Genomic DNA, 16,878 nt, shown 5'->3' with positions numbered 1-16,878 from the left:
GACTCTGCTTGTGAATTTAATACCTTAATAAACATCTCAATTACATTAAAGTTAACAATACAATCATATGAAAAGCCACACCTATGCTATCATCGAAAACGACATTTTTATTAATATTTAATTTGAAACCTATATCCAAGGTTTAAAGTCCTTTTTGAGATTGCTTTCAAAATAATTTTATAGAATTTCATCAGACATTGTCTTGTAACTTTAGCTGTAAAGCCTTCGATGTCAATCGGAATGTAAAATATCATTCTTGATGTTTCCAATGAGGATGATAGCGGTTTAAAACAGTTTGGTTTTCAGTTATCTGCTATGTAAAACCTGGACCACAAACTAAACACTTTACTGACGGACGGAAAGAAACACAAACTATTGTTTATTTCTTTCTTTGTTTCGTTTCAGAAGTACCTAAGTGTTATAGTTTCATTGGAATAAATGATTTGTCTTTGACATTGATTTACCGAAAATCCTAAATAGAAAAAAAAAAAACAATACTCAATGACCTTCGAATCAAGAGTTACCTTTTCAACTATTAGCCCGTCATAGTTAAAGACATCAATATTAATAGCTTAGCAATAGAAACAATAGTTATTAAATAATGACGACATGGCTCTCTGTTTTATAAACAAGGTAATGATGAGTAACAGCGTTCAATGGATAAAGCACAACATGGAGTGGGTAGTGCAAATTGTGAAACTGACGTTCACAATAGTTCAATAATTGGCGAACATTAGACAATCATAGCCCTAACTGATTACATACAATAATGTTAATTAATTGCAGTCATTAAGACTCAAATTGCAATGTAAAATGAGCTTGAAATAATGCCTACTTTGTTATAAAGGCGAAAATTTGTGACGATGATTGGTTTGAAGATTTGTATTCTAAAACTACTGAACTAATTTAGATGGAATTTGGCATAGACGCAGATGTAGACAACGATAATTACAGAACATCTAATGAGGGAAAAGCTCAAGGCGAAACTAGTAAATCATAACAGTAAAACTCAATAAATTATAAAAACAAAACGATTGGAAACACATAAATAAGAAACAGATCATCGTGTCGATTCAAAATTTTAATGAAAACACAAACTCGTTAGCAAAAAATTTTAAGAAAATATTAATTGACTTTGAATTCGGAGACTAATAAATTTATGGGGCATTAAGCGATTTCAATTTGCAATTCCATGCAAGAAGGATTGAGTTGTCAACGCGAATCGTAATAAGTTTGGGTTCAGACGCCACCAATCAAGCTGTACTGCATTATAATCAAGGAACGCCAGACTGAATTTTAATGATGCACAGCCTACGCCTGAGAAAGCGAGAGTGACATACGGACGAGAGTAATAAACATTTTTGTTAATGCACTAACAGAAAACGAAACCTATGTAAGTAACGTAATGTCACGTCTTTTATCCCCGAAGGGGTAGGCAGAGGTGCACATTATGGCACGTAATGCCACTATACAATGTACACCTACGTTTCACCATTTGTGTTATAAGTCCCATGTAATATGTGAGGTGAGCCTATTGCCATATTCTGGGCACAAACCCAGATTCCGTGCTACTACTTAGAAATTTTCGAAAAACTCGAAAAAAGCCCAGTAATACTTTGCTCGACCCGGGAATCGAACCCGAGACCCCTTGTCCGGCAGTCGCACTTGAGACTGCCTCGTTGGTCGAGTGGTCGCAAGTGCGACTATGTAAGTCAGATTTTAAATTATGAATCGTGACCAAATTGTATCCCACGCAATAAAATATACCAACTTTCTAGCTGTTTGATAGAACATATTGAAATACCAAATACAATATTGAGAGCAAAAATTGATCACGCTCATAAAACATTTCTAATTTTCAATGCAAATAATGTAATAAGAAAGTTAACAAACAATGTGTTTCGATCTTTTAGCACGTCGACTAAAATGGCAAAACTTCACACCATAGCTAGAAATACAATAAAAATGTGTCTAGTCAATGTTATTGAAAATCTATATTTTCAATAACAACTACTGCCGATAAATAATTTTATCGTATTTATGTGAATATGTGAAATACCCCCTTCCCCATCTACCCAATCCCCAATTCCCTAACAAACCTTAAATTCTTAACCCCAAAAAGCCAGCAACGCACTTGTAACGCCTCTGGTGTTTCGGGTGTCCATGGGCGGCGACAATTGTTTACCATCAAGTGATCCATCTGCTCGTTTACCGGCTTATACCATAAAGGAATTAGTCCTAAAATGAAGGAGACAAAAGCAGTACCTTTTGTAAAAAATCCTCTATATTTGAAGATGAAAGAGAAGAAATTACCAACACATACACACAAGTTATTAATAGACTTGTACCAATAATGTTGCTACATGGACTGCTAGATCAAGTTAATCAAGAGCAGGCTTACAAACGGATAGATATGTCAGCAGATAGTTTCTTAATCTAGAAGGCGTAGGCGATGCAATCTTGGTACGGTCATCAACAACCTACCTATCGGACAAGCGTGAATAATCCACTACGTTTACACATGTTAACTGGCGTTCGTACCTAGAGGGCAACCAGAATGATATTTCTCTGTATAGAACATTTAAATGAAGAGATGCATGTGCATCTATTTTATAATATTGTAAAACCATTACGTACGTGAGATTAACTTAATTTTGTTGGTAAACTGACAAGAGTTTCTGTCGTCCGTTTAAGTCAATTATAGATGGTAGAAGCTTCCTACAAGAAGGAGAACTTTAAGATGATAAACATATTCTCAATTTCTGTATATTTACAAAAAATAATTGATAAATATTAAAGAAGGGCCAAATTAAAAGTACCCTTAACTGACGAGCATGCACGAAAATACTGATGATTGTTGATGAAGCGAAAGAGGTATGTAAGTTTCGTAGCAATTGGCGTTCCATTGTCTCTGTCTACTCCTATGGGAGACAGGCGTGAGGTTGTGTATGTATGTTTTTGATTGGTAACAACCAAAGTTTCCAATAATACCAATTAAAAATGATACAAACGACCTCATAAAAATACAATGCAATGTAAAATCATTATTAAGTTAACCCACAGCTCTACTAGCTTTGTCAAATAGGATAAAAGGATAAATAATGTCAGTCAGGACAACCCCGTCATTGTTTTGACATGTAAACATTTCGCAACCGTCTAGATTGTGGCAGCTAATGCATAATGTCTTACACAGAGCTGATACAGACATTTGTCGCGGTGAAGTGAATGCTGTTACATTTGTCTGGCTGTGCCATGTGAATAGCTAATGTGATTAATGAGAGAATTTTAGTTAAATTATCCGGTCTTTGTCTAGACGTCGAACAATTGGAATTTAGACAGAGTAAGAAAAATAAAGACTCCTATCCAAAATCGTAAAAGGAGTACAAAGACTTAAACTGCCGCTGTAATATTTAATGATTACTTAAACTATTCCTTGGTAAGTACATGGGACTTACAACATAAATTATGAAAAGTGGCCTACATTGTACAGTGGCATTGGCCATAATGTGCACCTCTGCCTACCTCTTCTGGGGATATCGGTAATCGGATCGAACACCTAGAGCATAACGATTACATAGATTTGTGGCTACTAGACAACATGTGCTTCAAAACACCATCCAATATTATCCTCATTCACTTAAAACTGCGTACATTAACACACTTGACACATAAATCACTAGCCAAGCATCCATGGTTCCTCTTCTTATTATCTTAAAGACAAGACACCGTAAGCCTAACCGCATGTAACTATAAAATTACACTGTATTACCTATTTACGTGTTTATTTCTAGATTTTATCGTACATCATTATTCTGGTCTCATTCTTCGGAGACGGTTCATGGATCCTCTAAAGATGGGTTTTTAGTTTTGTTTTTGAACTTTAAACTTTTAGGACTAGTGAGAGTAGATCTTTTGTGGTTTGTATTTAGTCAAGTATGTTATTTTGGAAGCTGATGTCAATGTCATAGTTTGATGTATCATTAGTTATCACTAAGGTTACCCCCGTACTCAGAGTCATTTCCTTATTCATCCATTCGTCTTCCTTATATACATCGTCTCATGTATATTACCATACAATCGACTGAAGAACTACTTACACACACATACATATGCCCAAACATTGCCGAGGTTTTTGCAATTCCTATTTGCTTCAACCAAACAGCGTCTAATTTTACAAATCCTAAACCCAGTAAAGGACTAAGGGATCTACTGAACAAAAAGCCTCTTGTAAAAAAGGACGTGGTAACGGTTAATTAACATAGATAGATACAAGTACGTAGACTGCAACAGGTTTGCGTTGAAGCGAGAGCCGATATGCAAATGTTCTTGGTCGGTGGTCCTCGATGCGCTGCGCTAGATATTAAGCCGCCTTATTCTGATTTAGGCTGTTTATTCTTTATTGTAAACCTTACTGATGATGATGATGATGATGAGGTACATGTTGATATCGGAATAGTCTAAGAAGAAGTTACTATGTCTCAATTTGTTACTAGTTTACTAGGTATAAAATTTAATGAATTCTAATCTGGGTGTGAGATGTGTCTCCACAGGAGAAGTAGAAAATCGTAGTGTGGAGTAAAATGAAAACAAAATACATAAAATCTCTGTCAACAGATGTCGCGGCAGGCCCAGAAGGAGATGGTGGACGAAGTTGATACCTAAGACAAGGATTTCTGGAAAGCTCTCTACAGAGAAAAGTGGATAGAGAGTAAGGAGGCTTTTAACCTGCAGTGGAACGACCACGGCTAAAAATAAATAAATGGAATCTTTGTGGATGTCAATTTGAGATAAGATGACAATGTTAAGACAAATACATTATGTCTATCTTAAGATTGTAATGATTGAAACAATGGCTACAACGAGCAACTCGTGTTACTCTCAAGTACGGCTAACAATACCTGTGTTTACACGGATACAGTTACTGTACTGTTACACAGCTGTTTGAACTTCCTGCACAAAAAGAAATGGGAAGAGAAGTGCAGGAACTATAGAGGCGAACGATTAATAATGATTCATTGGGTACATTAATTATGACGCCAATGAAGCGGAACCATATTGTTGTACAGTATGACGGTACTGTCGCGCTGCTGTTTTATTAACCGTCATCAGGGTTTTTAAATGGTGCAGTTTTAACTTTGGCGTGTTCAAAGAAAAAAAACGTAGTCTATATCACTCTTAAACCTCACAACTTGCCAGAACTGCGGACTGCCTTGCGGGATACCGGAGCTCCGGCTCGAAAAGCAGGAGTAGTAACGGGGTGGCTTTTAGTTTGTAAGAGTCTGACACTCCCTCTCGCCTCTCTCAAGGCGGAAGAAGACATTGGATTATTCCCCCCCCCTCTCCCACCATAATTGCTAGAAAAACAAATAAACAAACACACAGTTGCATTTATAATAGCGTTAAGCGTGTGAGTTTTTTCATTAAGAAAAAAATGAATTTATGCGTATTTTTCTCCTGTCTGTCTTTTCCCATATTTGTATAAACAAATAGGTATAAATACTACATACATAGCTATATGTACTTAGTTCTTAGAAACTTTACAAGAACGACATATACATGTTTCACATGAATGGTCAAGTGTGCAGCGAAGTTTACAAAGGCGAGTTTACACAATGGGGTTGATTAATAAAACATTGTGTATGGGGCCTATCTCGTATTCACTATCGTGCACGACCGGGTCGGCGCGTGCTTCAGCCAGGCTACGAACCCAACCCGTTTGTAGGTCACATGGACAGCTTTCAGATATTTGCATATTTGTATGTTGATATCTCATCACTGAGGTCCGTAAACTGTGTGTCTACGCTTAAAAGGAGAGAAATTATGGGTTTGTAATTGCTTGTTAGTGTGTTTAAGGCTATTATTGAGTCTAGTTCTACATATCATCATTTAAGTCTTTGACTGCCGATAGAAAACTGTTGAAGGCAAATCCTCCGCTAACGTCGGTCACCGGTGACCACCACGGCGTTCAATGTGTTAAAAGAAACATTTTTACTCTATGATGTCATTCTACTTGTAGAAATCACGAAAAGTCAAAGGACAATTTGAGTTAAACTATTCAATAGCACACTAATATTATTACAGGAGAATTGACAAAGAACAGTATCTATAGTAGATTCTCAGAATATCTGCAAGTAAAGACGAGATTGACTCACACTATGCAATTCCATAAAATCAAAATTAGTTTCGGTGAACGGCCGATCATAAGAGAACGGGTCGCGTTCGTGACCGTGGATCGCTCAATCGTTCAGAAAACGAAACATTCGATCAAATCGTACGACAGATTGCGAAGAAAGAAGTAGGAAATCTCATGAGCTGAACTAATCTAGTTTTGAAATTTAATTTCCAAGATTAAAATGAAAAATGAATAAAAACTTTCGTTGAAGCCAGATTGCACCAACCGTGATTCGTTTAAGCTTAACAATAGTTTGACGCCAAAAATAATGTAGCGGTGACAAGAAACGTTTTAACCCTACTTTAAGTCTGTGTGGGTCATAAACCAGATTAATATGGTGTTGTTTAAACGAGGCTGACACTACACGGATATTAATACTCAATATCAGTTTTATCACGAGCCTTTTGTGGGGTTGCGGGACAGCAATTATCAAAGATTTAAGTGAGCCCCGATCAAGTGAGTCGTGACCGCCGGATCTTAAATCCGTTACCGGTGGCTAACCTTGGACTATTTCCACACACCTTTGTGTCTAACAAGAATAAAGGTCAGTTGGAAAGTCTGCAGTTAGCTATTGTTGCATACGTTGATAATAATATATCGTCTGATCTAGTTCTATCAGTGATGAAACCTAATGGTTGCTCAAGGTTGTCTCTTAATTGCAGTTCCCAAGACAGTCTGTCTTTCCGATTTCAAATCAGAGGCTTTAATCAGTTTCTATGCGAAATTCAAATTCCATCACGACAATCCTACACGTGTGATGTAACAATCCAATGGCATACAAGGTCAAGTGCAAATCCAAAGCCACAGAACCGATTATGCGCCAGATCGGATGACCGACAAACGTAACAGTTTTCGAACATAAATTCTCAACATCCGTAATAAGGTATTGTTTAATTTATATTGATATTTAGAGATATCAGATAGTTCATGAATAAATTAAGGTGTAACCGATCGCATTTGAATGGATACGCGGCGACGGACCGTGGCAGAACAAGCCGTTGGCTATCTCAATCGCCTCGCCTCGACCGGCTCCGCTTATGTTAATCACCTGGAATTTCTAAGATCAGAACCGCGCTACAACTATTATCGGTATCACCCAACTGTGATTTGTGGGCGTCGCGTCGCCCATCCGGAAGAACGATGGGCTCAAAATTTACTTTTTAATAGCGGAGGCGAGGTCAATCGGTCTCGGCTGCCTATAAAATTTCTCGCCTATCATATTCGGTGATCGATATTAGTTCGTGGGTGAAGTAGGTGCGAAGATGCTCGTTGATAAATTGATAACAATCAAATAAACCGCTGCTCACTGATTGCGGTGACATTTTATTTCAATTTGTCACGTCGATTAATCAATTTTCTGATCTACCGCAGGGTCTGTGGGTACAGGCGACCAGGGCCTTACTCAATCCGTTCCCAGCCGAACTTCCTCTCAATTAGGCAAATGATGTTCCATTGTTTGCAGGTTGGTTTTTTAAAAGTTGATTGCTTCACGGTGAACAATCCATTAATTTGTTTGTAATCGGTAACATCAGTCAAGCGTCAAGAGGGACTCACTCCCACGGTCGATCTTCGCGCAGACGACACAAATAGTTCCCAGAAAGGTAAACTTACGTTACTCAATGTGTATAATTAAAAAGTCAGGGACGTAGAGGAGCTTTGCAACAATGTTTTCAATTGGAGATTGCGTCAGTCAACTAGTTAAGGTTCGATTGAATGCAACTCCTGATTTAAGTTCAATAGCGACGAGATACGAAGCCGAATCAGATCCATTACCAATTTCGCTACAATACTATTATTACCAAGCCATCAATGACTCACGACGCTCTACTAGTATTATTTCGCACTAGATTTTTTGTGATCATCGGACTTTTTGTAAGGATAATCGCAGCAATCATCGGGCACTTGTTTTGTAAGACATCGGAATAATTGCTCTCAGAAATATAATGCGGAAGTCAATACTGAAATTGCAAAAAGTTGCTAGTCATACATTTCCATTTTGATTGTGGGTATGGAATAAGAATAATTTAAGTATTATGATAATAGATGGTGCGATTTAGGGGCCTCTTGGCCTCGTAGAGTCGTGTGGCGTGACGAAAGGACACGTGGCATAAAATGTGAAAGACATTACGCCTTGAAGAACAAGTACTTGAATAGTTCAAAGTCTCATGAATGGGGAGACAGTTTTGTTGGGTTCTGTTATTCTTATTACGGTACAAGACACGGCCAGCGGAAATAAGTGGGAATTTGCGAGCATGGCTCCGAGGTGAATCATTAATGAATGCATATTAACAAAATAAAACAGCCAGGAAGACATATTGGATCGCATTCTTGCAATGCATGTGTTTCTTACAATATTACCGTAAAACGTAATATTTTCGTCATAAGGAAATGAGATATTAATTGTATTTATTTATTGAAATATTTATTCAACTTTTTTTATAAAAACTCAGGTGTTCCTTGAAGAAGATTAAAATTTAAAATATATTAATTAATTGATGAATTACGATTGAATTTTACGGCCTGGAAAGTACCGTATTATATCGTTTGTGTTATTGATTTAAATCTAAATGGATTTTGTATAATTTTACGCTATTTTTTTTCTCTACAAATCGAATTTAATTTAATTTAATTATGTCACAGCTAATTTATTATGTTTTTTTTATTGTAATCTCAACAGGTGTTTAGGAACATAGGTCGATCACACAGTCATTTTAGGTAATTTATTAAATGACAATCGATTTATTTAAGCATTCTAATTTATTTATATACACAAATAAATAAATATTTGTTGTTCTTCAGCTCTTAATTTTTTTTAGAAATGAGATTTGTGTCTAAATTGGAATAAAATTCCAACACCTGAGCTTTTATAAAAAAAAAATATATATTGTCTAGATATTTCAATAATTAATAAAAATAATATCTCTTTCCCTTATGACGAAAAAACATTATCTTTAAAAAAATCTGATTCCAATTTCGAAAATATGGATATTTTTTTATTTTAATTCTAATGTCACACGTTCAGCCTCAGTAAAAATAGAATAAAATGTCTATGGTTTTTAGTTTTGGGCCAAAGAAAAATACATAGTGTCTTTGAATTGTCTCTGTTCAAACTCCAATAATTATAGAATAGAAACTTTATGGACAGACGTGCCATACCCCATACAGAGATAATGGACTTATAAATTAAGAGTGACGCACACTACGCCCCTATCTATTTTAATTAACATTGGGAAGAGGGGAAAGTTAAAACTAACCATTACCAAAATAAATATATGGAACACATATGGAATGACTCATAAAACTAATACAAGCCTGAGGCAAAATATTTTTAACTACGAAATTCAACCTTAGTACCTCGAAATAACGGCTTAAGTTAAATTATTAGAATAGGAATATTTTTGAAGACACACAAAAATTATGAATGTATTATCTTATGGTGTTATTACGAAATAAACGGTTTTTCACTTACTGCTATCGTCATAACTTATTATGACCAATATGGGGCCCATAAAACGTTAAAAATATTCCGTCTTATAAATAATGGTTTGTGGTAAACTTTCATTTTTAAAGTGGTTTTAAAAATAGTGTAATGATTGGTAATGTCAGCTATATCCATTGTTTGTTTTTAAAATAATGTCAGTGCGTACAATACCCAATTATCCATTTTTTGTACAATACAAACCGTGAAGCATAGATAACTTTGCATGAAAAATATAAAAAAAAATACGTCCGCCATTTTATTTCTTTACTCCTTTGTCTACCGAAAACAATAAATTACCGAACACCGTTTAAAAAAGGAACAAGTTTGAATACAAATCGCTATCTGTGCATAATAATGATATAATTTAAACAAAAATTGAGATATCAAAAAAAAAAAAAAAACGTTCGATGCTAAAAAGAAAAATAATAATTAATTACAAAATGTGATACGAATTTTCTATAAATAAATCCACATGTAAGGAGATCGTGAATGGGAGGCAGACATGGCTGGGTCGCCATGACTCAGCGATGACGTCACTCCAACGGCCACCATAGACTCTTCGATAATGTTAATGTGGACATGCCGGGAATACTAAACGGAGATCAAGATTTACGGATCAAAATGTAAATAAACATCGATAGTTTAATACGTAATTTGAAAACAATAAAACTTAAAAGGCGATTTGAATGCTTCCATAAAACTTGAACTGTTGCTTTGAATTTTATGTTTTGGTACAAATATATGTACTGGCCATTGTGAGCAAGGCAGCTTTTGTACATATGTAATTAGTTTGTCATATATTGAGATTGGTTTACACATTTTTTACGAAACTATCTTATACAATATAGGGTGCTTTATATTAAGTTGAAGAAGCTTCATTGTTTGGTAATGTAGTAATGTATAAATAATACAAACAGACTATTGGTTTTTGTATAAGTCGAATAAACGAACCATACAATTTTCAAATCTTGATACGGCTAAACTCAGATTAACCGTCAAGTCAAGAATAACGCAATTTTATCTAAACACTATTTTAATCAAAAAGCCAAATTGGCCATTGCCTTAATCTATTTTCGAAATTAGATTTTAACGTTGTATAAAATGTAAAGCAAAGCAAACTAAACTCGATTAGATTTTTTGTTCCCTCTATCAAATTAACGAGAATATAATCTGCTGACAATTTGACGTCAGCTTACGATCAGTCCTGTTACTTTGACAGTTACATTTGACAGTAGATTTGCTAATCGAAGATTAGATCGGGCTTACATAAACTTCGGTTAGTTAACAATGGAATAACGGTTTTTTTGAGAAGTATTTATAAGTAGTTATTTTCATTGTATTCATTTGATAAGCGTAAGGCAAATATCGTGGCTTAGTATGTCACTTACCGCTAGCTATTTATGACTCAAGATGGCATTTTGCTTAAGTAAAATTGTTAATTGATTATATAGTAAAATATTCAATTTAATACAGTTTAACGACAAGCCTTTTATTTTTCAGGTTGGAGCTAACTACCTAGCGGGTTTACCGGGGCTAAGTTGTTGGATGATTTAGCCTCCTCAAAAAAGTCGGACACTTCATGGTCAAATATATCATTATTTCGACAGTCATGTGAGAATAGTGCAAACCCCCTATGTAAAAGAGATCTTCCATAATCCAGCAGTAAATTAAATCACGGAAAAAAATATAATAATAAAGTAATTATAAATTAACACACACACAAAAGTTACGAATTCAAATCTAACTAATTTACTTCCTCATACAAAATTAACAAATATAACGCATATTAAACCATAAGCAGTATTATTAATATGCTAATAATATGTAAATCATTTGAAACAAAGACCCGGTAATAGACCCTTTTATATAAAACAAAGTAACAAAGTAATTACTTCCACAAGAACAGCCATAACTTAAAAAGACTGTTAACTGTTTTTAAAAAAATAAGTAACGGCCGCACATCAAGCTACTCTAAAGTCCGTCTAATAGATTCTGAACTATATTGCTAAAACATAACGTTGAAAATCCATTCAACAACTTTAACAAATTGGACTAGTTCTTAAAACAAAATAAGTGCAGACCAACATTATAAACTGTTGTTCTAGTCTTGCTCCATTAAATCTATTTTATTTTTTTTAAAAGAAACTAGTTTAGAGACATTAGCACTTATTTATTTTGACCACACTTTTGACAATTATTACCGAATTCAATCGTAAAAGCTAGAACATGAGTTTTAAGTATAAATAGAGATAAGTCTGACTCACGTTATCTAGCGGTCTTTAATCGATGTCCATAAAAAAATAAATACTGATCTAATTCGTAATATCCACTTTGAAATCGATTGATCTACGTTTAATGGTAATCTTAACTAAAAATCATGGTTAACTGATGTATTCAGAGACATTTAATGCTAAATTATTCCTTAGTAACGATTTTGTTCCGAAAACAATTGCTAAGGACTGGGTTAAGTAACTATTAAATAACTCTGAGTATGGTGCTTACTCACGTAAATTAATGGAGAAAAGCTCTACTAGTTTCGAGTATAGACTACTCTGACGTGTCACTGCACGCTGCTCATAATGAAGAATCCCTGTGTGACTCGAAACTACTAGAGATTTTCTCAATTAATTGACGTGAGTAAACCGTGACTTTTAGTATATCTCGCGATAGTTTTACCATAAATAGGGTAATTTTGGTTTACAGGGTCATCTAAAGGGTAAGTACCGTTTATATAACGTCGAGAAGAACAAGAGAAATTTAACTATGGTTAAACTTTTGCATCTCAATCTCCTGATTCGAAAATAATGGTCAAAACAATACTGATGATAGTGAAAGTATGTACTTGCAATAACTATGGAACTATGTAATGACGGGTATCGCACACATTATCACAGGTTTGAAAGTGATACGGAGAAAGTTATCTAAATATTCTACAGAAAAAAAAATAACAGTTATTCAACGGTTAACCGTTCGTTATTCGTTTCGTTGATTATTATCTTTTGGTGAAGCTACGTCAAAGTTTTAGCAATATACCTATATATTTCTTAAGAACTTAGTCTTACCAATATGTTATCAATTATCACTACATAGTATAAAACAAAATCGCTTTCTCTGTCCCTTTGTATGCTTAAATCTTTAAAACTACGCAACAGATTTTGATGCGGTTTTTTAATAGATAGAGTGATTCAAGAGGAAGGTTTATATGTATAACACATGCATAATATATCACCATGCGAATATGGGGCGGGTCGCTAGTTGAAAATGAATAAAAATAACGACGACTTACTCTTCATATAAAAATACCTACATACAATAAAACGTTTATATCATATTATCTATACGATTTTCGCATAAAATAGGGAGTGCCTAAACTGAAGCTTTTAAAACATTAATCAGTGGCGAACATCTACATTAATATCAATGACGCAAAATCCGCTCCGTTGACAGGCAAAGCCCGCAAAGCAAATATTTTATTAGCAACGGTCCAAAGATGTTTCTGATAAGATAACAAAAACAAACCATAAAAATTGTAACGACATCGTAAAAAATATTTCTTACTATAATATATTATATGTATTATATTATTCATTATGTTTCATTTTAATGTGCCCCATAAATTATCGATACGTTTAATGTCAATTAGAACAAATAGGACATTTTTAATATCGTGATGATTTGCATAAAGACTATTTATCCTATAATAATATAACTGATCACGATCAGACATGTTTCAGATCTCGCTTCTTTATTTGATAATAGGGCCATAATTTTAGTAGATAGATTAGGTAAGGTACCAGTAATATGAACTGTATGACTTAAAACCTAATTTATCTTGACTTCTCCCGCCTTGGATAAGGCGAGAGGGAGTGTCAGACTCTGACTAAAAACCACCCTATTCCTACTCCTGCTTTGCGAGCCGGAGTATCGGTAACCTGTTATGTTGTCCGCATCTCCGGATTCCTATATCCTAAATGCTGTCCGCATTTCATTACTTCTAAAGCAAGTACCAAACCGACCACTAACTTAAAGCTACCAGAACCGCCTCCAAAACCCAAAAAAACTTCCGAACATGGAAAAAAATCTTAAAAAATTACATTCTTTCTTTAGTAAACAAACAAACAGTTTAAAGTAAACATTGAACCAAGTTGTGGGTGCGATAACATGTTGCGTTGAACGCTTACCGTTGCCCATACAAATAGATCAGTGTCGATAATGAACCGTACAAACATACAAAATAAAATTGTTGACATGGTGTAAGGGAGATGAACCGTAGAAAGCATGGCTGCCAGGCTGCCAGTATTAATGGCAGGTCTGTTTTATTTCAGAACTTGATGTTATAAACATTGATGAAAGATACAACGTTTTTCTTCAAAGGGAATTTAGTTTTATCTACATATAGGTGTAGATAATATGCCGTACAAAATCTACCAACTGCCTAGCGTGTTACCGGGGCTCCGGCTCGAAAAGCAGGAGTAAGAACGAGGTGGTTTTAAGACATTAAGAGGCTGTCATTTTCCCTTGCCTCGCGGGAGAAGTCATTCGATGATATTCCAAAAAAATTTAGATAACACATAGTAACTTATAAGTAAGAATTAGCACAACTTCTAAGACAAACCACACAGAAAATCTCCTTAAGAGAAATCACTTCGGTAATTAATAGCACTTCAAACATCAAGTTTTCAATTACAATAGCAATCAGTGTTATCAGAATGACCTGCATAATGTACACATCAGTGTCATTAAAGCATCATAACACACAATATGGACAAACACAAACTTCATTGTTCTCAATGAAAATCCGTCTCAGTCAAATGATGTCAGAATCGCGAACACTTTGGCTCCAGGAACTATTAGCGTGTAGGATGTTGTAATGACCGTGTAACACAACCTTATAAACGTGATAAGAACTAATGATAAAGCAGAAATATACACATAGTCATAAATATCATGTTACTACATACTCTCTGAGAATATTGATGAGAAAGTAACGTTCAATGAGAAGGATTTATTAAGAACTGCACCGTTAAGATAAAGAAACACCCCTTAGATAAATATCATAATTTTTAAATCAACGCATGCACGGTAAGAAAATAAAGATATGAATTGGTGATGGGTTTAGCCAGCCCTTCTATATAATAGCTTTTTTTAATTTATTTTTTAAGGAAGAAAATCATCCAATCCTTCCGCCTTGGGCGAGGTGAGACGAAGTCTCTTACTGACTAAAATTCACCCTGCTACTACTCGATATATATTATAGCTAGCACATCAATATTCCAAATAGATTTGATAATTTATTCACACACACATTCTAATATACACGATGTACATACGTAATTATGCTAAATTATATTGATCTTGACGCCTGCCGTAGGTGCAGTGCCCAAACTAATATTTACAATGTAAAATACCCGCTAGGTACGTGACAACGCATACGGAACATTAGCCACTTAAGAAAACATCACAAAATGCCACACCTGTCCCAAAATATTGATTGTAACATCCCAATTGGTTATTCATTGAGACAAACTACAAATATGAATATTTTATTAGGCCCCAATACTAACGACTTTTGCCTATTTAAAAAAAATACTCGGCCATGACACTTGAACTTGAAAACGTTACAATTTAAAACAAAACAGTATACCTCCTTATATTTATTAAAATACCAGGCAATTTAGACTCGTAACATTTGTCTAAATTTTAACAAAAAATAAAAGGTTAACAACGGTAGGGTCCAGTTTACGAAGACAATTACTCAACAAAAACAACTAAATGCCAAGTGGAAATGCCGTGCACTCACCTCATGATACACAGACGTCATCATCTTGAAACACTTTGTTATGTTTTTGCAAAATAAAGCAGACACAATCAAACACACATTTCACTATTAAATAATTCGTGCAATATCGCTACCACTTTTTTTTAAAAGGAATAAAAAAATTGTATCTGTCAAAATTCCCGCCAAGCGCGCGCGTAATAATAAAAGGCAAAGGCACACTGTTACGCAGCCTACGTTGCTGGCGCGTGTGACGCGTTCCGTGTTTAGGATCGGCACTGAGCGACGGGCGATAGCGGTCGGCTGAATGGATGACGATGCCGCTCAGCTGCTATACTCAATGAACCATTCGAGTTCGGAGGTCAGCGATCAACACGACCCCATCATTTCTGTTCAAAGTTTCTCTATTACCCTATAAACCCCAAATTCTGAATGTGAAGAAGATATTCAGTGCCATTTGTGCAAGTTTAATGTTTTCGATTATTTACATAACAAATACTGACCTATATTTATTGGTTTTGTAATGCAATTTTTACGATTATTATTGAGTCACTTTTTTATATGAAAAAATCGATTCGGTAACTTTTATTAATTTTAAGTGTGGTTTGTGCATCGATGGCGAGTTTTGTAAAAAGTGGAGCTATCGATCCGTTACTATCGTGTTTAGCTTGGCCAGTCGAAAAGTTTTTTTCCGATGACAGGCAGACATCGGAGTTCGTCGACAGTGATCATTCAGATTAGTTTGTCATAGAACCGGTATAATCGCCTGAGTCTGGAGCTAATGCGATGTAAAACACGAAGACTTAGGTTATCAATAACCCATTAAGTCTCTTCATACTTAATTTGCTAACTTACTAGAAAAATCGAAATGAAATATAAGCACGTAAAAAATGTATTGTGTTCAGTTTTGAATTTTACAGATGATTTTGTTCGGTTTATTGCGGTGCTGCTTGCAGACAATTGATTTCCCAAATTATAGAGTATGTGTTCCATTGCTGATGGAAGCAACGGGATTTTGATGGGAAATCAAATTAGATTTTGGACGCGTCTTGTCTACTTACCTCTATGCCAAATTATGCTACAAATTAAAATGACGTGCGAAAATATTATTCTCAAAGATAGACCTACAAAAGTTCATAGATATGATAATACAAGATGAAAGTTAAATGTCTGAAAGACAACACAATACGATATTGAATACAATATTTTTAAGTTATAAAACGCATTCACGAGTTTTTTTTAAATGACGAAAAAATTGTATCTGTCAAAATTCCCGCCAAACGCACATAATAATAAAAGGCAAAAAGGCACTAATTAATAAAAAGGACGACAAAAATGCAAGGTGGCGTAATCCGCGTAAAGATTAAACTTCTTATCATTTCGCTAAAATCAGTAAACGACACACTCACACAGTTAACTATTGTTATAATAACAGTTGTAATAACGCTT

At 34.9% G+C, this 16,878-nt stretch overlaps 1 protein-coding gene across 4 annotated transcripts in view; it reads right to left on the bottom strand.

Moving 5' to 3' along the window:
• LOC118276266 (leucine zipper putative tumor suppressor 2 homolog) overlaps positions 1–16,878 on the bottom strand; it is a 108,637-nt gene that overhangs the window by 39,245 nt on the left and 52,514 nt on the right. Inside the window, exon 1 of one of the 4 annotated variants that reach the window (XM_035594518.2) lies at positions 15,454–15,717. The exons of the other annotated variants lie outside the window; for them this stretch is intronic. Within the exon in view, the coding sequence (XP_035450411.1) occupies positions 15,454–15,477 (24 nt within the window). The 5' untranslated portion in view covers positions 15,478–15,717. Of the gene's footprint in view, positions 1–15,453; positions 15,718–16,878 lie in introns of those variants that run through there. 4 annotated transcript variants of the gene reach the window in all.

The sequence above is a fragment of the Spodoptera frugiperda genome, chromosome 31 (genome assembly GCF_023101765.2).
Source record: "Spodoptera frugiperda isolate SF20-4 chromosome 31, AGI-APGP_CSIRO_Sfru_2.0, whole genome shotgun sequence".
In the NCBI taxonomy this organism is placed as follows: domain Eukaryota; kingdom Metazoa; phylum Arthropoda; class Insecta; order Lepidoptera; family Noctuidae; genus Spodoptera; species Spodoptera frugiperda.
The sequence above is the reverse complement of the archived record's forward strand: the minus strand, read 5'-3'. Positions and strand labels throughout refer to the sequence as shown.